The 24,063-nt window shown below is 38.5% G+C and overlaps 2 protein-coding genes and 1 long non-coding RNA gene across 3 annotated transcripts; all 3 read right to left on the reverse strand.

Annotated features, from left to right (window-relative positions):
* Nucleotides 1-8,322: 8,322 nt before the first annotated feature.
* Nucleotides 8,323-9,731, reverse strand: LOC104707604 (uncharacterized). The gene is made up of 6 exons (XM_019229150.2): nt 9,547-9,731; nt 9,277-9,353; nt 9,129-9,165; nt 8,902-8,995; nt 8,752-8,809; nt 8,323-8,635 (listed from the first exon to the last, which is right to left on the reverse strand). Exons 1-6 carry the CDS (start codon nt 9,659-9,661, stop codon nt 8,531-8,533), a joined length of 486 nt encoding a protein of 161 aa, XP_019084695.2. The 5' UTR covers nt 9,662-9,731; the 3' UTR covers nt 8,323-8,530.
* Nucleotides 9,732-16,210: 6,479 nt separating this feature from the next.
* On the reverse strand, nt 16,211-17,161 carry LOC147940351 (uncharacterized). The gene is made up of 2 exons (XR_015564123.1): nt 17,029-17,161; nt 16,211-16,928 (listed from the first exon to the last, which is right to left on the reverse strand). It is a non-coding gene; the product is annotated as an uncharacterized LOC147940351 (long non-coding RNA).
* A 282-nt stretch (nt 17,162-17,443) lies between these two features.
* On the reverse strand, nt 17,444-22,138 carry LOC109124668 (110 kDa U5 small nuclear ribonucleoprotein component CLO). The gene is made up of 11 exons (XM_087462362.1): nt 21,877-22,138; nt 20,713-21,461; nt 20,559-20,627; nt 19,270-20,463; nt 19,071-19,169; nt 18,801-18,959; nt 18,575-18,660; nt 18,292-18,490; nt 18,096-18,206; nt 17,802-18,008; nt 17,444-17,693 (listed from the first exon to the last, which is right to left on the reverse strand). Exons 2-11 carry the CDS (start codon nt 21,445-21,447, stop codon nt 17,595-17,597), a joined length of 2,958 nt encoding a protein of 985 aa, XP_087318488.1. The 5' UTR covers nt 21,448-21,461; nt 21,877-22,138; the 3' UTR covers nt 17,444-17,594.
* Between the last annotated feature and the right edge of the window lie 1,925 nt (nt 22,139-24,063).

Consider the following 24,063-nt stretch of genomic DNA (forward strand, 5'->3'; position numbering starts at 1 on the left):
AGAGACAACCTCTCAACACACAATTTAGTACTACAATAAGTACTACAATTCAAAGAGTTAGAAATAACGCAGAGAATTTAGTACAACAAACCACACGCAATTTAAGAAAGAAATCAAGCAAGAATTCAAGCAAACAGTCAACAAGCAACAAGATATAAATTCAAGCAACTTAGATTGTTTTACATGCATGCAAGTCTAATTTAAGCAGAATATTGCAATTTAATTCATCAAGTAGACTATGATCAAATTAATCATGCATGCAAGCCCTTTGTTCGGTTTTTAAGCAATCCAAATTTGCTAACAACAATGCATCAAGTAAACATACCTTCTTTATGTAAACATGAGATTTCTATCTCTTCAATTTTCGACATGCATGCTAATCCTAGCATCAATTCTATGTGATTAAACAAGAATCTAGCATGAATCGTACCAGTTTAAGCATGCAATATCCTTTTAACTTAACTGATTCTAGCATGAATCATGGTCTAAATGCAGCAAGCAATAGGTGCGTACAAGAGCCATAGAAATCAAGCAGCACCCAAAACAAACTACCACAGACTCAATGTGATCTAGCAGAGGATTGAATGGTCGGAATTCACTGCACCGCGGATCAAACATCGTCTCTTTAGCGTCTAGACGACGTTCCCTTAACGTCCAGAAGCTCCAGCCTCTTCTTCTTAGGATGATCAGCACTTAGAGAAATTTTGGTCTTTCTTTTGGGCAGATAATGTCAAAAATGAACTGAGAGGCTGAGATTATAATTGATCCTCTAGATCATCCAAGAAACGAGATCATCAAGTTGATCAAGATTGGTTTGTTGTGTGTTCAAGAGAATGCAGCAAAGAGACCAACCACGAGTTCTGTGATAATTTTGGCTTAGAAGTGAGGCCATACTTATTCCTTTACCTAATTCTCCTGCTTTCACTCGAAGTCAATCCCCATCTGAAAGTGGTACAACAATGTCAATAAGAGGCGATGTCTTCACGGATTTGACTTGTCGTTTAGATAATCACTATGTTTTGAGATATTTTGACTTTTGGTAAATAGAAAATTTATGAATGAATTATGTTTATAACTTCAGCTCAAAGCATATTGTATAATGTAGAATTGGATATCGAACTAACTTGCCTCTTTATTATGTTCATATCATCGTTTATATACACACGACATTAGGGTTACAATACACAAGACTAGGGTTGACGTTAACCGTCATACACAAGAAATGGACCAAAGCCCAACACACACAAAACCCACACATATAGCCCAACACTCCCCCTCACGTTGGAGCATGCGGATTCGAAATGCTCAACGTGGACATTATTGCCTCAAACTGAACATGACCCAACACTTTCGTCAAGATATCAGCTAGTTGATCCGAAGTACCAATATGATGCGTGGCAATGGTTCCATCGGTGACTGCATCCCTCACTGCATGACAATCATTCTCGATGTGTTTGGTGCGCTCATGGAAGACTGGATTTGCAGCAATATGAATAACTGCTTTACTGTCACAGAAGAAACGTGTGGGAGATGTTTGTTCGATGCCCAATTCTTTCAACAACCGGCGTAGCCATTTGATCTCGTGAATTCCGGCAGCCATGGCACGACACTCAGCCTCAACAGAAGAATGCGAATCAGTCTTCTGTTTCTTTGTCTTCCAAGAAATGGGAGAACCACGAAGCATGACAACAAAGGCGCTGATCGAGCGACGAGTTAACGGACATGAAGACCAATCCGAGTCACAGTAAATTGTGAGAGTAAGATCAGAAATCCGCTTTATGAAGAATACCTTGACCAGGACAACCTTTCAAGAAACTGACAACACGAAGCGCAGCTTCCCAGTGAGCTGCACGAGGAGTCTGCATAAATTGAGCCAAAACATGGACAGAATAACTTAATTCATGACGCGTATGCGTGAGATAAATAAGACGTCTAATCAGACGACGGTAGGGCTTTGGATCATCAAGAAGTGGACCATCAGTAGTGGCTAGACGATGATTTTGTGGTAACGGTGTTGTCGCGACTGGTGTAGCACCAAGATCACCACAATCAGAAATAACATCCAAAGCATACTTTCGTTGAGACAGGAATATACCTTCAGGGCCACGGCTAACTTCAATACCAAGAAAGTATTTGAGCTTTCCCAAATCCTTCAAGCAAAACAGCGACACAAATAATCTTTGAAATTTTGAAGCATGTACGCTTCATTACCGCAGATGAGGAGATCATCGACATAGATTAAAACACGAAGTTCAATGTTCGCACGAGTGTAACAGAACAGAGAGTAATCCTCATTAGACTGAACAAATCCAAACCAAAGCAAAGCATCAGACAGCTTCTTAAACCAACACCGAGGAACTTGTTTAAGTCCATAGAGAGACTTTTTAAGACGATAGACTTTATCAGGGTGAGAATGACGAAAGCCAGGAGGGAGTTTCATATAAACCTCCTCTTCCAAATCACCATGAAGAAACGCGTTATTGACATCCATCTGATATACTTCCCATTGTTTGGCGGCAACTAACCGGAGAACGGAGCGAACCGTGGTCATCTTAATCACAGGTGCAAATGTCTCGTTATAATCTTCCCCTTCAACTTGATGATTACCAAGAATAACGAGACGAGCCTTGTACCGTTCGAGAGTACCATCCACATTATATTTTGTCTTGTACACCCATTGGCTCCCAAGCGCGACTTTACCCTCGGGGAGGTCTGAACGTCCCATGTGTCTTTGTCTTCAAGAGCCACAACCTCCGTGGTCATTGCATCATTCCATACCTTGATCCGTATGGCCTCTATAAAAATTTTCAGCTCCTTAGACTTGATAATTGTAGATAAGAAAGCCCGATGCCCTGGAGAAAACTGATCATCAAAAACATAATCCGTCAAGGAGAGAAATGGCATACCTTAGACCGTGTGGGAAGACTTTGATGGCTGGTTAGGAGGAGCGTGATGGGTATCCGCAGGTGTTGACAACACGTGATTGGTAACAACATAATCACTGAGACGAACATTTTCCTTACGGATTCGTTCACTACGACATAATGGAACAGGCGCAGGAGACAAAACAGCCGGAGCAACAACCGGCGGTGCAATGGCACCAACAGGCGGAGATGAAGGAGGTGATGGTTCAGCTGGAGATAACGGAACAACAGCAGCAGACGGACTCCCCCTCACTTGAGTATCCGGTGAAATCAGCCACTCTCCATCACAATCACTAGTGTTCAGAGGAACGTACGACGAAGACTCAATAGTTTCAGCATAAGGGAAAACAGTCTCTTGGAAAACTACATCACGGGAGACAAAAAAAGGCATTATTTTCAATATCATAGACCTTCCATCCTTTCTTACAAAAGGCATAACCAACAAAAATACAAAGACGACTACTGTAATACCCCTCCCCGGGGCTTAAAATTTATGCGCAATGGCCGAGGGATGGCTATCATGCAAGAATCGATCAAGACCTTGGGGAAGTAATTTTTGGAGCTAAGCCGAAGTATTTAAGGATGAATATAAAGCTCTTGGTCGAAGGAAAATTGAAGACGAACGGAGAAATCAGATTTTGGTACGGTGGTACAGTCTTTGGCCGATGGCCGTACGCGTCCGCCCGTGTACCGTACATCCGCGTACCATAGCTACCAGGCAGGCAGCTCTACCAACGTGAATGGATAAGGACGGAAGTGGATAAGGATGGACGATGTGTCCCCGTCCGGAGAGTGATTAGTGTCCGCACATGTGTCGCGCTCCGGTGATGCCTATCCGCCAACTCATGCTTCCACCACCGACCTTGGGCACCTATATAACCCCCCCCCCCCCCCTTTCATTTGTTCCTCACACCAAAACCAAACAGAAAACCCTTAGTGGGCGAGAGTGTGAGTGCGTGTCCGGGGGAAGTCCGAGGGAGTCTAGTCGAGGGTCTAGGAGTCTTAGTCTCTAGGCTAAGGTAAGTTCCAAAGCGCGTATGGTAGTACGCGATAGGGTTTTATTTATTTAATTAATTAGTTATTTATTTATTTAAATAATTAATTAGTTATTTAGTTATTTATTTATTTATTTAGAATGAGGTTAGGATTTTATATTTAGGATAATAGGGGGTATTATTATTATTCTTGTGTTGGTTGCTATTTGCTTGCATTGTGTGATTGCTTGCATTATGTTTATGCTGCTTGTGTGATTGTTGATATAGCGTCGCGATGGTATAGCCGTGATGCTGGACGTTTAGTCGTGTTGCGGTTATGCTGTCCGATTGTTATATTATTGCTTGCCTGCATGTTAGTTAGTATCATTTAGGTAGTTGCATTAGGCAAATCATGAAGATCCCGCCATCTGCTGTGCGTTGCGTGTAACTCCGTAACGTGATGGCTTACGAAGGTTCGGAGCGGGTCATGCCCGGTCGGACGCTACATGACGATGTAGTATGAAGGAATGTATATCCTTTGTAGACTTTGTTTCTAGGGGTGGAGGCATTGCCTTGGGATATCATGGATTCGATAGGGGCCCAACTTAGGAGATAAGCATTGCATATGTTTTATTTTGTGATTGATTGTTTATTCCGCTGTTTGCTTGCTGATTTTATTTGGGGTTGGGTTGGGTTAGTTCATTAGAAACCCGGTCTTACTGAGTAATAATAGATTACTCAGGAAGCTACCCAATTTGTTTTACAGGTAACCTTAGTGGGGAGACCTTAGGGGTAGTAAAGGACGTTAGGCCAACCGGTGTAGATTTCCTTGCCTTTGTAAGATGTAGTTTTTGTATACATTATGTATTACTCGATTTAACATTATCAATAAAGCGTTGTTTTCTTAAAACCCCGTGTCTCCCAATGATATTTATTAGTCTAGTCCGGACTAATCACAACTCGCGCGTCGCGGTACGGGTTGCAAAGCCTTAGGCCATGATTCGCGAGGAACGGACATCTACGGTTGGATGGCTTGGGCGATTGGATGCGTTTCGGGAACCTCGGTCGGCCGACTGCGGGCGTCCTATACGTGATGCTCTCGGTCTGTTCTTGGCCTAGAACGGGTCGGGGATGTTACAACTACGCTCCCCAAATTTGTCTTTATCACGAAAAACACGATGCACATAACAAGCAGAGCCAAACACGCACAAGTGATCATAGGCAGGTTTACAACCATGAAGAATCTCGTAGAGAGACAGACCTTTGTGTACCGAGGAAGGCGTGCTATTGATTAAGTAAGCAGCGGTAAGAACCGCCTCTCCCCAGAACTTGGTCGGCAAAGTAGCTTGAAATAACAAAGCTCTAGCGACATTAAAAATGTGCCTATGCTTGTGTTCTACTCTTCCATTCTGCTGTGGAGTACCAACACAAGAAGTCTGATGCAAAATGCCGTGTTCCCGAAAATAAGAGGAGAGACACATGAATTTCGTACCATTATCACTACGCACTGTTTTCACTATTTTCCCAAACTGTTTTTCTACATATGCTAGGAAATTTGTTAAAATACCCCGGACTTCCGATTTTTCTAGCATCAAAAACGTCCAAACAGCTCTAGAAAAATCATCGACGATGGTCAAAAAATAAACTCCACCACAAGAAGCAGGACCACGATAAGGCCCCCAAACATCACAATGAATCAATTTAAAACACTCAGTTGCTTTATTAAAACTGTCATGAAAAACTTCTCTTGTCTGCTTGGCTCTAAAACACACGTCACAAGGACTAGAGCCAGCTAACTTAGATGAACTAGAAATCATAGGTAAATCAGAAATCACAGAAAAAGAAGGATGTCCAAGTCTTTGATGCCACAATGTGTCGTCAACAGCAGCTTTCACACTATGTATCTTGGCTGAAAAAACCTCGTTCAAGTAGTAAACCCCATCACGCTCTTCACCGATTCCAATCAAAGTCTTCGAGAAACGGTCTTGCAAACCACAAAATGTATCAGTAAACCACTCAACACATTTTGTTTGCTTCAAAATTTTGGAAACTGAAATTAATGTGCAATTCAAACTAGGCACATAAAGAACATTTTCCAAAGAGACTGTGCTTGATAATGGCAATTTTCCAACACATAATGCAAAGTTTTTGCTTCCGTCCGCAAAACCAACAGAACAAGGAGAAATCTTTGCAATATTTTGAAGAAAAGAAAGGCTTCCGGTCATATGATGAGAAGCCCATGTATCAAGAATGACCTCACCGAGAGCTTCCTTACCAGACAATCGATCACCACCACCGGCGGTTTGTTTTTTTTTGCTTGCTTTCTCATCAAGCAACTGTTGCAAGAGCTTCATCTGATCTTGCGAAAAATCTGGAAAGATCGACAGGTTGGAAGTTGTAGCGTGAGCCGTGACCACTCCTCGACCACGACCTGCTCCTGCTCCCCTTCCGTGTAGTCCCCTTCCAGTACCACGACCTTGGGAACGTTCTTCCCACCAATCAGGAAACCCAACAAGCTGCCAGCAGTCGCGCTTGTCATGCCATGTTCTCCCACAATGAGAACAGAGTTTTCGGCCTCCCGACTTTAGGAGGGACGAAGAACCAAACTTGTTGCTCCCTGGGGGGTCGGACCGACCCAAATAGGCGACTGAGTCGCTTGCTGCGTCCTGGATAGATGAAGCGAACGAATCGCTTGCTTCACGCCGAGCAACAAATCCTACAGCATCACGCAGCTGTTCACGACCGCGAGCAGAGGATAGCCGCTGTTCCTCGCAGATAACTTTCGAATAAGCTTCACCAAGTGACGGCAAGGGCGTTGTACCAACCAGATTCGTACAGAGTCCACCAAACCGAGCATCATCGAGTCCCAACAAGAACTGATGAAGCTTTTCCTTATCAATCTCTGTAGCAAATTTTGCGGTAACACCACAAGAACACCCGCCACAAGAACACACCGGGAGAGGACAGTAATTACGCAACTCATCCCACAACTTACACAGCATACCGTAGTACTCCAAAACACTCTGCCCATCTTGCCGACACGAGGCAAGCTGAGCCTTAATCTGATGGACATGAACTTTGTTGCCAACAGAGAAACGTTGCTTCAAATCTTTCCATAACTGATGTGCGTTAGAGACAAAAGAGACGGTGGACTTAACCTTTGCCTCAATCGACGAACGGATCCAGCCGACAATCATTGAGTTAACTGTTTTCCAGTTTTCGTAGTCAGGATCATCAAGAGGAGGCTGTGCAATCGTTCTGTTGATGAAGCCAGTCTTTCGTTTTGCTTGAAGAGTGTTAAGCATCTCTTCGGACCATTCGTTGTAGTTATCTCCATTCAAGATAACGGAGGAGATAGTTGTGCCCGGATTGTCGGAGCTAGCCAGAAAATATGGTGACACCGCCACCGTTGGTTTCGACACAAGAGCCGAAGCAGTTGTTTTCGGTTCTTCAGCAGACATCTTTTAACACAAGGAAATCTCAACTAGAGAAAAAGAGATCAAAACTATTGATCAAAGAGAACAACTCGATACGAGAAAGAGAAAGAAGAACAACTAGAAAAAGTGTTTAGAAATTTTGATTCTTAAGCTCTGATACCATGTAAAATTGGATACCGAACTAACTTGCCTCTTTATTATGTTCATATCATCGTTTATATACTCACGACATTAGGGTTACAATACACAAGACTACGGTTGACGTTAACCGTCATACACAAGAAACTTACCAAAGCCCAACACACACAAAACCCACACATATAGCCCAGCATATAAACGAAAGCGGTAACAATCGAAGCAATCGAAGAAGTCTTGGCCATAAAACCGAAAAATAATGACAGTGTTATTATTTTGTTAACCGGAAATAGATGGTTAGCCAATTAAAATATTTCTTCAAGGTATAGATTGTTGTTTTACCAGTACTGGTTTTATTTTATAAAAGTAATAAAGTAAAATAAAGTAATAAAACTTAAAATTTGGAAGAGATAAATAATATAATTTAAGAATAAATTGCTGAAATATCTTAAATACTTAGAGAGAGATAAGAAATCTTGTCCAGCCAATAAGATAAAGTATCAATTCCTAATTATAGTTACATGATATAAGGAAGTTTATTTTTTTGTTAAAAATATTATACAAAGAAGGAATTGTTACATATATATCTTATATAAAGAAGGAAAATATACTTCTTGTTTTAGTCAAACAGAAAAAAATATATATTTCTTTAAATAATATACCTATAAAAATAATGAGTCCTGCCAAATCTTTTCAAACTTGAAAACAATCTTTTTTGTTTGTTTTAAGTTTGTCCCTTTGCACATATTCTTCATAATCATTAAGCAAACACTTTGTTTGTACCATTCAAAAGCATATAATTGGTTTGAAACTGGTTAAAGAATAATTTGTTTGAAACTGGTTAACGAATAATTGGTTTGAAGCTACTATATTATTTCCTTGAGACTTGCAATATAGAAATATTGATTAAACAGAAATGTTTTATAAAATAATCTTTCACCCAAATAAGGGATGAAAATTACTATACGATATTGTCAAATTTTTATTTCTTATCCCATATAAGCATTATATAAATAGGGAGCTAGCATAGAAGAAAAAAAAAATAGAAATCAAAGTCCTCTTAGTACTTGAGACCAAGAGTGAGTTCAAGAGACATGTCTTCTTCACCATTTGCACCATCCCCAGCAGCAATAACATCATTGTCTTTATTTTCATTTTTTCCCACCTGCCATATAATATACATTTATCTAATTCATATGCATCGAATCTATAAGTTGATGAAAATGAATACTTTATATAAGAAATGCACAAGGAAAAAAAAAAGGAAGAAGGAAAAATTACCCTTGAAGATTGATAGAGAGACTTGCAAGATACTTCCATTGGGGTTACCTTCCTAGTACTATCCAATTGTAGCATATAAGAAATTGAAAAAGATAGTTAACTAACAAACTACCAAAAAATAATGATTATGCAATAACCTAATTTAATTACTTTTGTTGATTTTGGACAACATCTCGAAGATGTTCATAGATCTGAAGGTACTGTTGAGATTGCCTCTGATTCATTTTCAGTATCATTCTCCTTTCTGCATAAAAAAAACATAATAAACTCACTATGCACTATAATGAGCATCAATGCATGTATTGCCGTATGCAAAGTTACAACACTAACATATATATATATTTAACTCTAAATAAAAGTGTATGATAGTTATTTACCTTTTACAGATACTCCTTCTTTCTTGTTCCTATACATCTATGGAAAGTAAACACATATATTTGATTAAATACATTGATGCAATATAGTTTTTATATGGATACATATCATGTATAGCTAGCTAATAATGTGTGTATGAATCATAAAGACCTGGAGATGGCTTTTCACTTGTGATAAAGTAAGGTCTCCTTCACCCATATAGTTCAAAATTTTCTTAGGTGTTACCGCTGCAATTAAGAATATTAACTATAATGAATCTAAAAAGAGAAATTTGATCATGGATAATATATAATCATCGGAAAACTGAGGCGAGAGGTATCTTAATGAAAGAGACGGTTAATTTCAATGACGAAATTTTGGGATATTCTGTTTTATTACAGAGTAATCGACTCTGTATTAGGTTTAAAGAAAATCGCTTACTCCTTTCACCACCGAGAAATTCAACAGCTTCAACAAAAAGGTGATGACGATCATCAGTCCAGTGCATACGCGACATTGTTGACCTAACGTAAGATCTAACGATCGCGTTTCTCATCAGATTTTTTCTCCGGCTTAGTTAAGTTTATGTTTTGTTTATAAAATGAACAGTATATTTATAGAATATTGTTATGATTAAAATATTCATATATAATTCCCAAAATTAAAATAAGAAAAGAAATTCAATGCTTATTATTTCTTAGTTGTCACTTGTAATTTCATATTTAATTATTTCTCCAAACAAGGAAACACAAAATTGCACATTTGCTTAAAAGATATATTTTCTGACAGCTTTGAGTTGTCTTTTATCTAATAATAATAATCTGTATGATAGGATTTATATTTTTCTAATCAAAATTAATATTATCAGATTTATCTTCTTTTTATATTCTAATTATATAGATTTATTTTTATGTAATAATTGTTTTATATTCAGAACTCATTTATGGCATAAGCATTGTTGCTTATTTTCATTATTTTGAACAAAATGATATTAATAATTTAAAAACCATCCAAAAAAATAACATACACACACAAATATATATATATATATATATATATATATATTATTGATTCTAATTAGAACTTTTTGAAACAACCTGACCCATTTTTTTGTTTTTAATATAATATTAAACTAGCGATCTCATACTCACTATTATCATTACTCCAATCAAACCATAGCGGATAACATAAACCAATCTCATTAATTAAACCAGCATCCCAACATCATTATAATGACCCACTCTAGCAACCTAATGGAAACCAAATAACACATTAACGAGCCGTTAGAACATCCTCCTCTTCATCGCCTTAATTCCGCGGTCACATTTTGCCTTAACCTGCACCACAAACAACAATTTAGATACATGAGTATTATCAAAAATACTCAGTGAGGCAATCCTCCCATATACTTAGCTATACACACAAGCAATTGAGATCTCCAATAAAAAAATAATAAGTAACACAATCAAACCAAGCAACAAACAAAGAACAATCGCTGTTGAAGATTGGTGCCGACCGACTGTAAAGCCCCTGAACCATCCTATGGTCGGACGGGCCATCGGTCAGCCACGGAACGCTACAGTGGGAACCGCACCGGGGTGGTCCAGTCGAGGGACGGCAGCTGCAGATTCCCGACCGGTCCTCCCTGGACGCAATTCCACCCTCGACCGAGGCTGCTAAGGCTTTGCAACCATCGCGGCCTGGTTCGTTGTGTTGGCCCGGACAAGGCCAAGTATCAAATTCACTTGTCATGTTTCCCCCAAAAATCATTTATATTACTTATAGTAAATTATTATATTGAAAATAAGTTACCAAAGAAATATATAGTCGAATCCATTTCATAGAATACTTACATAGTAGGGAAAATATAGGTTTTACAAAAACACATAAAAATCCTTATCCGACACCCTAATGTTTACTCCAGCTCTAGACTCATCCTAGGCTTCCGGCAAGACAAAATATTATCATGAGTAATCTTAGATTACTCAGTGAGCTGGGTACCCCTTTTTCCTAACATGCATTCTAATTTTTCCCACCCCAACTACCCCAACAAGCATCAAGTAAACAAAACTGCGCAAGCAGAACATGGCAGAAGCAGAAAACAAACAACAAGCAATGAAGGTTAGATAAATCAAGAATAGACTCGATAAACCTAGACACTTCAATCCTAGACACTTCAATCAAGCATCACTTGATTACTCTAGACTATTTTCTCCTATGGGCCCTCGATAATATGTTATGTTCCACAACAACTTCCCATACTGAAACCACAAAGGTAAGCAGCATGAGCCACAAAGGTCGCATCGTCATGCAGCGGTCCGGCTAGTAGCTAGCTAGGCACCGAGTTGTTTCTTAGTGTGAGTAACCACTTGGGATTAGGCTCACGAGACATCCTCTCAACACACTTGGAACAGAAGATCGACCACTCTATTCTAGCTAGGACTCAGGAAATAAAATTCAAGAGACTAGCTAAAATAAGTACTACAATTCAAAGAGTTATAAATAACGCAGAGAATTTAGTACAACAAACCACAAGCAATTCAAGCAAGAAATCAAGCAAAGCAAGCAAGAATTCAAGCAAACAATCAACAAGCAACAAGAAATAAATTCAAGCAACTTAGATTGTTTTACATGCATGCAAGTCCAACTTAAGCAGAATATTGCAATTTAATTCATCAAGTAAACTATGATCAAATTAATCATGCATGCAAGCCCTTTGTCCGGTTTTTAAGCAATCCAAATTTGCTAACAACAATGCATCAAGTAAACATAACTTCATTATGTAAACATGAGATTTCTATCTCTTCAGTTTTTGATATGCATGGTGATCCTAGCATCAATTCTATGTGATTAAACAAGAATGTAGCATGAATCCTACCCGCTTAAGCATGTAACATCCTTTTAAATTAACTGATTCTAGCATGAATCCTAGTCTAAATGCAGCAAGCAATAGGTGCGTACAAGAGCCCTAGAGCTCAAGCAGCAGCCCAAACAAACTACCACAGACTCACTGTGATCTAGCATTGAATGGTCAGACTTAACTGCACCGCGGATCAAACAGCGTCCCTTCAGTGTCCAGACGACGTTCCCTTAACGTCCATAAGCTCCGGCCTCTTCTTCTTAGGATGATCAGCACTTAGAGAAATTTTGGTCTTTATTTTGGGAAGAGAATGTCAAAAATGAACTGAGAGGCTGGTATTTATAGGCGTGCATGCCCATCTCTCCCTTTGGATTCGCTTGGACAAGTGTAGCGCATGCGCTGACACTTGACGCTGCATGCGTTGCATGGCGCGCGTGCGCCGAACAAGTGGTGCTGCATGCACTGCATGGCGTGCGTTAAACCCACTCGCCGCACAAGTGTCATCTTTTTCCACAAGTGGCAACTCCTTCTCTAAATGGTGTTTTTTCTTCAACAAATAGCAATTCTTGCGCCAAATAGTGTATCTTACTCAACAAATGGCAAATCATCTCCCAAGTGTCTCACTTCTTCCTTCCTATATAAACAATGGCTTTGGCGATCAAAAATAGAACTTTCGACTCTTCTCCGAGTTCTTGTCCCTCTTACGTCCATCCGGCGTCCGTACCGTGTCCATCATGCATCTGTACCTTGTCTGTCCTGCGCTCGTACCATGTCCGTCCTGCGGTCATAATTTTGCATGGGACGCTGGCCTTCGATTGGAACACAAAGTCTCGACCGTTCCTTGGCTTATTTTAGTTTTGACTCGGCCATTCTTCTTCTTTTTACTTTTTAGGACTTCCTATCGGTGAAAATCTCTTGACCATCGGCCATCCACTCTGTTGGTTTGATGGCTCCCACGTCCTGTATTGGCCTTCACCCATTCTTCGACTTATTGATATTTATTTGGACTTCTTTCGGTTGTTCTTCTTTATTTTCTCCTCCTTCTTTCTGATGAGTCCTTTCCGGGTCTTCTTCTTCAAAATTTTAACTTGGGTTTTATCCCTTAGTACGGGTTAATACACCGACACCCTTCTAGTTTCGATCGTTATTGACACCTGACGAAGGTTGGTGTCGATCATCACTCGCAACTGGGTGTCAATCGACATTCCAAAAAATCCTGGTTTGTGTCAACCGACATCTTCACATGGTGTCAATCGACACTCGTTAGGGTTCTCTCGCTATCCTCGCATTGGTGACGACCAACACCCTCCTGGTATCGACCGACACTGATGCGGAACATCGATCTCCAGCTCCAATTTCTGCCTCCAAACACCTCACACGTGTCCAAGGCATTCCCAAGAGTGAAACCAAGCACATAAGACACGAAAAGTGATGTGTCTGTATTTTATAGGTTTTAACCATAGTTTTAACATTTGTTTTGAGTCTTTTATTGAGTCAAAGTGTGCTTTTAGGTTTTTTTTAGTCTTTTGTGAGTCTTTACAGGTTCTAGGCTACTTTGGAAGGAAACTGAGTGTTTTGGGGATGAAATGAAGCATCTGGAGCCAATTTGGTGAAGATTGGTCGGACCAGCAAGCAGATGGAGCAAACACAGAAAAATCATCCAGGATCGGCTGATCCTCATTCGGGATAGACCGATCCCGTACCCGAAGCAACTTTTCCTTTTTCGTTTTAAAACGACTTTTAGGGTTATTATTTTGATATTTAAGTTAGAGGCTCGGCCTCCAGAGACATAAGCTTTATTTTCTGAGACTATTTTGTATTGAGAGCTGGGAGAGAAGATCTCTAATCTTTCTTGACACTTTGGAGAAGATTTCTAAACCCTATTTTCTATTCTTTTGCAATTCAATTATGTTTTCTTCATGATTGATTTGTTGTTCTTTTATCTCCATGTCTGAGTAGTTATTCTATTGGTTTTCGGGTTTAAAAGGGGTTTATGATTCTCTAAGCATAGGTTGTTAGATTTGGGGTTGATCTATTTTGTTCTTCATCTATTGTTGTTCTTAATACTTAAACTAGATTAGCTACCTAGTTTCTTATTTTAGGTTTAATTCATCGGGGCACCAAAAGTGTTGTTAAGTTGCTGGAAAAGAACTTAGGTGAGCAATGTGGTCCTTAGCCAATGGAAGTTGAAGTTGAGGCACCTTGTGAACATATCAAACCTAAACTTTTATTGCTTGCTTGGTTTGCTAGGTCCAAACGACGGTTTAGGGTTTAGTAGATTTCATTGCATAGATAGCTAACGCTGCGGAAGTAGGTTAGTTTTACATCAGTGATTTGAGTTCTAGACCGGTGTCTAATGAAACCCCATCTTCCACCTTAGTCCAAGAATTATATCCCCAAATATTCCCATGTCCCCAATATTTCTTTTTTGATTTAAAACAGCTTATTTACTTTCAATTTTGATAGTTACTTGTTTCACAAAACTTCCTCTTTTTGTCTTAGCTATATTTAATCTTCATAATTTCATATTACAATTGATTGGTCTCTGTGGATTCGATCCTGAAGTGTTACAACGATACCACAAGATCGTGGTGGAGTACGCATTAGGTTTTAATTGACCTTTGATCAAAAAGCAGCCAAACAATCAAGGGAATCAACCAAACAACTCATAGAACACAAAATCAGAGAATCTTAAACTTAGATATGCCATTGTCATGCACTCACCTTTTAGCAAGAAGATTTTGACTCTAGAAGGACGAAAACAACACCTCAACAAGCCTCCAACACGTTCCTAGCCTCAAATCAGCACTCCACAGAAAGGATCTCTCAAAAAAGGCACAAAACTCACAATAAATAATTGGGAAACTTCTCCTTCTCTCTGGACATGACAAAAGAGGTTGACCAAAGCCCTAAGTCGACTTCTAACCTTTAATATCACGGTTTTAGGGGTTTTCCTAATCCAAACCGCTCTAATAGATGATTAAAACAAACCGACCGAACCAGAAATTGATGGTGTCAACTGACACCCACATTGGTGTCGATCGACATCCATCCCAAACCATTGGTTCTTGAATTTTAAAATTCTCTCATGGCATGCTGATGGAGCTTCGAACTCTTTTCCTCTAGCTTGGACTACCAATCATGGAGTTTGATTTTAATAAATATGTGATTGACAAACAAAAAAATGGTTCTTCGAGATGAAACAATTTTGGGAAATTTGAAGAAGTGATTTTTCTGATACCACTTTCAAAAATATTGTATCTCTAAAACCTTGAAAAATGTCCCTAAAACCTGAAATCTAGCCAAATATGTATAAGCCTTACAAAACAAATACAAAAACTCCACTTATAAGCATATATGTAAGCCCTTATAAATACTTTAACTGAGTCTTCGAGTGGTAGTTTCAGAAATGCCTTATATACCTCACAAAATCATATAAACCTCTTAAATTCAATGAGGAGTATTTTAAAAAAATTTACTAATTTGTCAGCATGTGAACATTTTGTTGTAAGAAAAATTGGAAGCCTTTCTCTCTCTTAACACAAATCAATATGAACAATTATATTTTCACTGTCAATATGAGATCATGTATTGAGTAGTCAAAACTAAAGCACAAATCATGGTGAACAATATCATGTGGCTGAAAATTTGGAGTAGTCACCGCAAATGATTGAATCTCCTTTTTCTCTCGCACTGTAGCAGTTAAAAAAAACTATAGTAAATGTGGCCAATTCCCAAGTCTCATAATCTATTCTACCTCTTAAGAATCAAACACAAAATGACCAGTTTCTTATTATTCATTAGTAAGATTACACTTAACAACACACAAACCGGTCCTACATACATAAAATAAAAATTTAGAAACAATACCACTCAAAGAAAAAATCCTTAAGGTTCACCATAGTGAGAATGAACTTGCAATCTTGTTTATAGTTGAGCAGATAGAGTCATAGAAAAAGGTTTGCAGAAAAGGAAAACAATACAACAATGTATGATTAAGAGAGAATTTTGATTTTTTTCTTGTTTGTTATCAACTGAGAATGAATATAATCACTTACAAACTATAATTAGAAGAACTAATTAAATATCTTTCTATATATATTCACGACTCCTACCATATAAAGATTTGTTTTTTTTCGAACCTGCGACACTGTACCAAAGCAAGAAATATATGAATAATTAAAGAAAATAGTAAGCAAAACATAGCATGCAATTCCCATAATGAAGAAACTAACTTGTAATCTATTTTGAGCAAAATAAATAAACCATTACTAATGCATTAACATAGTATAGGTAAGCTACAAAAAATAACCAGTTACAACCAATATAAATTTGTACTTGTGTGGATATAGACTCTTGAGAAGCTTAAACAGCCACAAGCTGTACCCATCAGCTATTTGGAACAATAAGAATACTAATCAGTTTCAATTAGAAAATTTATAGATGATGTTAAGATTGTCTTAACATTAGTATAAGACAATTTTCTTTCTTTAGGAAGTTCAATCCTTTATTATCTTCATCATTCTAATCTATATTCTAAAGCCAAGTCTTGTTGGTGATTTCTTCAAAAGAGTATTCTAGTTCTCCTTTCTCTGTAGTTGACATTCATCAAATAAAAACAGTAGGATGTGAGAAATATTATAAAAGAGCAGTAACTACAAAAACTAAAGTAAAGGAAAGCGAAAAAGGTTGAAGTAGCAGATAATACAAAAATCAAGTAAGGGAAGACGAAGAGGATCAGTCAAGCAACATAAAAAAAATTCAAGATAAGAATTTAAAATAATTGGTTGATTTTAGTTATGGACATGTGGTACTCTCTTCATTACTGATGTGGTAGAAAGATGGAGAGAGTTAGCCAACTTTCATCCAACTTTCATAGTATAGATTACTTATTAGGCTAAGATTGGATTTTAGGTTTTGTTTTTGTTTTTCTTCTCCTTTTTACAGAAACTTCAATCAGATCCTGCAAAAGAAAGTTTGGTTTAGCCATCGGTTTAACTTATCTCAAGATGGAGTAAATATCTTTGCTACGAAATTCTACGTTAATGAATAACGGAGTAGACCTTAGAATAGCTCTAAAAGCGGAGTTTCTGTCTCGGATTTAGTTGAAGTTGGAATAATAATGGAAATCTTTTAAAAATTTCAATCTTGCGGATGAATTAGTAGAAGAAGTTAGTGATGGTGGATCTGAAGTCCAGCGACAAAGCTGATCTTGGATATGGTTGGTGACAATCGTGTCAAATCTCATCCTTCTCTCGTGTGGACACGTGACACTTGAATCTATTATCCTTATCTTGAATTGGGTAGGATAAGTGAGATTAATTTTAATTGAAGTTGTAAATTTTGGGGGAATTGGGCTTTTGTTACACCATCTGTATTCTGTAATGCTCTTTCTTGTTCACTGTTTGAGAGTCAGTTGCAGGTCTTATGACTTTGTAGAGTTTGACACATCATCTAAAAAACATTTGACTTGTGGAGTTTTGTAAAAACCTCTCATCAACATTTGACTTGACACATCATCTAAAAAACATTCCGATCTGTTTTCTCCTTTCAAATATTTAAGAGTAGAGGAGAGAGATACTACAAGTCTCTACTAGTCTAGGGTCTGGCATATGAAAGTAGGAATCCATCACATCATCTGAAGATGAAGATCACCCGTCTGCTGGGCCAACTCCACCATCATGGCCTCGTCGAAAAACTTGTTGCCACTAACATCTTCACTCATTCCCTGCAAAACCAACACAACATAGATATGTCAGAGATTGTAACCAGTGTGGTTTAAAGAGCATGTTATAGAGGGCTGGATTTGTAAAGAGTTTATGTTTCGTTCTTATACCTTTCTACGGCGGGTCTTGACCATGAATTCGCGAGCTAGGTGCTGAATAGGGGCAGGCTCAAGTGGACGCAGTAGGATGCTTTTGTCAAGAGGGTCTCCTGGCACTATGGCCCAGTGATCAAACACAGACACGCAGAAAGCTTGTCCCTGTGTGTGGTACCTCAGATCTGTCTCAAACCCGAACGATTCTATCACAGGTAGAAAAGCCTGCATCAACACCAAAGAATCAATCAATTAATCACTAAATCATCACTCAGTCAGATTATAGGAAACAAAGCGAGTAAAAAGACTAACCTTCACAATGTAAGCCGGAGTACCAGGCTGAGGAACATCAGATGTGACGTGCCCACGTCTACGTGACAAAACTGTGTAGATTGCAGTCACACAGTCGATTGGTGTTTGTATCTGAAACACAACCATAACTCGTAATGAACAATATAATTTATAAGAGAAAAAATGCAAAGAGCAAAAGTAGAAAGGGATAATGTACCTCCACATAGTACACAGGTTCCATCAGCCTTGGAGTTGCCATAAGAAAGGCTGAATATGCAACACGTCTTGCTGTTGGAATCATCTGACCAGATCCTCTATGCAGCGGCTCTGGTGCTATCCGTGCATCAACAATCTTGAACTTTACATTTCTTATGGGCTCATCACAGAGGGGACCTTCACGGGCACCCCACTGGAACCTGCAAAGTGATTAAAACGAAACCATTCAGCTACAGCAAACAAAATGGAGCCAACGAAAAGTGTAACAGAAGAAAGATGTTCACCCTTGAACAATGGAGTCTTTCACTGCCATCATCAAGTTCCTGTCGACCTCAGTTGGGAGGGTGTCATCCAATAAAATATTTGGTCCCTGATCAGTCAGAAATAAACAATCAAAAAATGAATTGTCAAAACAGAGTTGCTATGCTTGCTAAAGCCATAACAAAAGGCAAACATAAAGATACAGAGAGCACCCAGTTTGCAGGGCTTTAAGACAAAAAATGCATTCACCTGTTTATCAGGACCAAAAGCCCAAATGGAACGTGCAGCAAGTAGATCCCAGTCATACTTCGTCCTGAAGAAGTCCCCGAGTTGTTTCCTGTTCCAGTCAATGCTTACGACGCCACTCTCAATGTCCTCAGCAAGCCCTCTGTCCAATGGCTCTGCAATCTTTAGCGTATAAACAGATATTAGATTACTCCCAAAGTAATTGTGCTTGAGCACCATAACAAACATCTCAGTCTTATATATAAGGGAAAATCCAGAGAGAAAATCCCTTACCATTGTTATTTTGTTCTTTTTGTTTGGAGTCTCAGCAAAACACTTCATCGACGAAGATTCAACAACTGTCTCACAGAAGGAGACCACCGGATCTGCAACCTGCACATTTAAGAAATCGAAAGGATCTTAAAGATCAAAAAAACAAATCAGCAATTGGCTTGTAGAAGAGAATTATCATCATAGAGCCAAAGTAGATCACCTTTACTTCGACCTCTGAATAGAGCTCCCTGAGGTCCTTCATGATGGAGTCCAAGTACAACTCACCCGTGCCTAGAATAGTATGTTCTCCAGACTCCTCGACTTTGGTAATCGCAAGGGGATAGCTTTTGCTAATTTTTCTAAGCCCTTCCACCATTTTAGGCAGCTCACTAGGATTCAAAGGCTCAGTAGCAGTCTTCACTACTGAGAGGGTATTAAATTGGAGCGCTCGGAATATGTGGACATCTTCATCGTAGATTGAATTACACAGAGTCGCAGTTTTCATGATGGACGCATCAACACCTTCAATTAGAACCCATGAACCAGGAGGGGCACTGCTCACTGGTATTCTATACCTCGCTTGATATATCCATAGCTTGGTCACTTCTTTTATAGTCATGTCCTCCTCATCATCAGGTGAATACCCTTCTCCTAGTACACGTACGCTTTTCCCTGTTTGAAGCCTACCACTATAAACTCTTCCAAACACATCAAACACACTAGTATCTGATTTAGGGTACAGCTTTGTCACATTAACCATGAGAGGTCCAGATGGGTCACATTCTACCATTGACTCATAAATGGGGGAATCTGTTGGCCCAGTGTATGCATGGCCGACTTTCCTCGCTGCAGCCTCTCTGGGGGAAGGAATGTGCTTTACCAACATATCAGTGAACCCTGATGCCGAACCAAAAACTGAGCTACAGGCTAACCTAAGTAAAGGTCTGACGTTTAGCTTATATGCACTATTACTCAGGGTCACTCCTAATTCTGCAAGGGTGGTCTCCACACTCTTCTTATGTTCACCTATCACTTGGCTGTATATTTTGTATAGAGGCTCCAGAATAAACTGAACAAATGCTCTTTCTCCACCACCTACTGGAGGATTTTTCTTGAATACCCTAGTATCAGGGTGATAATAAACATCTCCCCAAAGTCGAGATGCAAACTTATCCACGTCCATGGCCACCCCATGTAGCTTGGCATACATTTTAGCAAAAGATTGCAATGTGAAAGACCATCCAGCTGTCCCACTGGCAAAACATACATTTCCAGCTGCAGGGTCTATAAGGGGTAAGTTTCCAGCAGTTGTTGAAGCAACAGATATGTGGTTGTTAATGACTTCAATTGTATGCCTAAGCTTGTAGTAAGCATCCCTTGGAGGTAATTTGAGCTCAGTTATGAGCCTGTCAACCTGTTGGGGAACAAACAGCAAAAGTCAAGTAAATGTATGGAAATATAAAATTTCACACAATAAATCTCAATTTACACTGTTGAAGCAAGATGTACCTTATTGATCACAACAACAATAGGGAGACGGTCCTGGATTGCATGCCGAATAGCTCTCTCTGTGTTTACCTAGAAAAAGATTTACTAGCGTTATGTACAATCGGTAAACCTCAAAAGAAAAAATACAGAGCATAATGAGAGAGCAAAGACATACCATGACTCCTTCAGCAGCATCAACAATGAGAACAGCACCATCGGCAAGTCTTAAAGAAGCAGTCATTTCGTCAGAGAAATTGACATGTCCAGGAGTATCCATGATATTGCACAGGTATGACTTGGATCTACTGTCCTCAAGAACAAGGGACATTGGAACGGCCTTGATTGAGATATTTCTCTCCTGCTCATCGACTCGCGTGTCTGTATATTTCATATGCTTCTCGTTTTTAACATTAAAAGTAGACATATGATGCGTCTGCTCTACCAACATATCCATGAAGACAGTTTTCCCATGCTGTAGATGACCCACAAGAGCAACATTCCTCATAAGGGCGGGATTAGACATGAGGCCGATAAGAAACTCAGTTGACACGTACGTAGACTGATCCTTAACCCCAACCTCAAATCTGATATCTCTAACAGGTTTGATAATGGGTTGCTCAAGAGGCTGCTCATCTTCATCCATAACCAAGGTCTCAACATCCTCACCATAAACCTCCTCTGCAGTAGGGTAATACTTCTTATCCTCAGGAAGAACAATCTGGTTCTCCATCTCAACATCATTGATTGTGGTAATCCAGCCATTTGAACCTCCTTGTTCACCATCAGATCCATGCCCATTTTCTTCAGGCTGCTTATCTTCATCTTCTTCTACTTCATCGTTACTCTCTCTGTCAGACTCAATCTCAGGTCCAATGTAGTTACCAAACTCATCATACAAACTATCATCCATCTTTTTATGTAAACCTGTCAAAAACAGAATCCAATGAAGCAAATCAAAACTTTATACCGGCAAATATAACCTCAAAAGTAGTCAAATCACCAAAGAATCAATCTGGGTTCTACTATACCAAATCTGAAACCTATTCGCCCCTAACGCTATCACAAGACTCAAGAGTTGATACTAAGAAACTCAGAAACCATTCTAGACTCGTACATTTAGATGAGAAAAAACAAAGAAAACAAAATCGGCAAAAATCGGACTAGCGTAGCTTTCGAGTAAGTGTCTGAGAGAGCACCGGGAAAAGCTAGAATCAACCGGAAAACTTAAGATGATTCGGAATAAAGCAAAAACCCTAGGCAAGAATCAACGAGAAACTTACGCTAAGTTGGACTCAAGCAGAATAAAAAAAAAAGTAAAGGAGAGTGAGAGAAGGCGAACCTCGGTGGGGGAAAGAAACGAGCGGCGGTGGTGCGCAAGCTAGAGAGGAGAATGAGGGTTGGCTGGCTCGGCGATAGCGACTGGGTTCGAGCTTTGTCGAGACTCTGAGACTGTTTTGGTGAACGGAGCCGTCGAAGAAGAAATGAATATAAGATTTTTTAGATTTAGGTTTTAGATTGGAAAGACTCTTCCTCACATAGAGGGGTTAAGTCGGTGTTTAGTTTTTTTCTTTTTCTTTTTCTTTTGTATTCCAAGAATATGTAAAATGAAATAAAAAAATTATAAATTGATATTAAGAGTTAAAAAAAAAAAAATTCTTCAAATTGCTACAGTTTTTAAGTGTACTACTCCTGAGAACCTCCGATACTGATTTTTATTGCTGCCTAGAGTTTTTAACACATCTTGACTTTTATTTTTTATTCATCAAATTACATCTGCACAAATGCTGATTTTTAGCAGTTAATCATATTATAGTGGTTACACATTTTAATTGTTGTGTCACCTAATGATTATTTCAAAAAAATTATGTATCATAGGAGATAAACTCCTTCTTCTTTTATTTTACTAGAGTAGGGGTTAGCCGTGTGTAATTTTTAAGTATTTATTATTTTTAATTATAGTATTTATTTTGAATTTTTAATATTTGGACAATATTACGCATATAGTTTGATTAAAAAAAAAATTGTTTCTGTAAAATATACAAAATTAAATGAGTTTACAATATCAAAATATATAATGGACCGGAGGAATAAGATAATCTTCTTACCTTGAGGGTTGAAATTTGACAACTAAAACTTTGGTGTTATTTGATATACGTAGTATGTTATCATTGATCTAAGCACACAATGTATTCCAGGCCTTGATGCTAAAATTGAGATAAAAACTCAGTTCTTATCATGCTATCCAAAAGAAATTATCTACTTATCATGTTTGAAACTCTTAATTAGTGTTATTAGCCTTATTACTTATCAGGCTTTGTCCCTATTACTTATGTTTCCGGAATGTAGCTTCATCTAATGCCAAGAGTTATGAGCCCACAAGTATGAAGATCCTTAGTTTTTCGCTTATAATCCTTTTCATGTTGACTAGTACCATAATCCTTGTCTCCCTCAGGGAGAACACTCCTAAAAGCCTGGTCGCATACCTTGCGCACGGCGTCTATGATCACAAGTTGATTAAGGAATTCGCGAAGTCCTTCTTCATGGTCGATTCCGCAATGGTCTCAAAAGATTCTCCAAATTTCATCCCTTTGGAAAACTCATGTAACCATTATCTGTATCCTTGTTGTTGTCTTTTAACCTTTGATTGTATGAACTTTCCTCTCTTGAGGTTTAAGTAATGAAGTTCTTGGTTTGCAAAAAAAAAAAAAAAAAAAAACAAACTCTTAATTAGTGCACACTAGTAATCTACTAGTCTTAGTTTTAGTTTCCTACAAGTGCTCCGTCGATTTCATGCAATTTCAGATTTCTTTCACCTTCTTTTCATATTTTCTTCGATTGTTTTTACTTCTATCCTTTTTTTCTCTACGGTTCGTTTTCTTTCTTCTACGTACATCCTTAACCACTTCTCACCATTATACCAACTAAATATGATTCTCTAGACCACTGTTTACCTCTTATTTTGTCAATCAATGAAAAAAAATCATAGCAACCTATATCAATTCTCCCGCTATCTATGGTTCTGATGAGCTGATCTGAAGGTGAGTTCGACATCATAATTCTGAGAAATTGAGTCATGAGACTTTATCAAGACATTACATACATCCTAGGGAAATAAATCCAATTTTAAAATCCATAAAAAGCTTAAAGATGAAAATTCGAAGGATAAAAAATTTCATATATATGTTGCTCTTACGAACGTACGTGATCTTGTGTAATAAACCTCTTCGTCGATTGTATAGAGAGGATCGGAAACCATAAGTGTGGAGAATAATTATACATGTACAATGCAAAAGTGTGGAGAGGAAATTTGAAATTGGAATCACATGTTATGAGAGGGATTGTGGCTTCAAGAGAGACGATGAGTTTAGGTTAAAAGGGGGAGTGATGAATGTTATATGTGGCGTAATCGCTTTTCCATAGACGTTTAACTAAAACTTACGCTCTCAAGAAGTTTTTGTTAACATATTAAGATTTTATTTGCGCAAATCGCTAAGAGGAATAGAAAAGAGTTAACCTTTATGATCAA

The sequence above is a fragment of the Camelina sativa genome, chromosome 8, assembly GCF_030686135.1.
Source record: "Camelina sativa cultivar CO46 ecotype springtype chromosome 8, ASM3068613v1".
Lineage (NCBI taxonomy): Eukaryota > Viridiplantae > Streptophyta > Magnoliopsida > Brassicales > Brassicaceae > Camelina > Camelina sativa.

What these genes read in the sequence shown, in the direction of transcription:
- LOC109124668 (XM_087462362.1), bottom strand. Translation starts at nt 21,447, where the DNA reads ATGGATGATAGTTTGTATGATGAGTTTGGTAACTACATTGGACCTGAG. An exon ending in ATTCAGAGGTCGAAGTAAAG is followed by an intron (nt 19,170 to 19,269) that starts GTGATCTACTTT and finishes TTAAATGTGCAG; the next exon opens with GTTGCAGATCCGGTGGTCTC. An exon ending in AAAAGAACAAAATAACAATG is followed by an intron (nt 18,960 to 19,070) that starts GTAAGGGATTTT and finishes TATACGCTAAAG; the next exon opens with ATTGCAGAGCCATTGGACAG.
- LOC104707604 (XM_019229150.2), bottom strand. Translation starts at nt 9,661, where the DNA reads ATGAGAAACGCGATCGTTAGATCTTACGTTAGGTCAACAATGTCGCGT. An exon ending in AGAAGGAGTATCTGTAAAAG is followed by an intron (nt 8,996 to 9,128) that starts GTAAATAACTAT and finishes TTTTTTATGCAG; the next exon opens with AAAGGAGAATGATACTGAAA. An exon ending in CTCTCTATCAATCTTCAAGG is followed by an intron (nt 8,636 to 8,751) that starts GTAATTTTTCCT and finishes ATTATATGGCAG; the next exon opens with GTGGGAAAAAATGAAAATAA.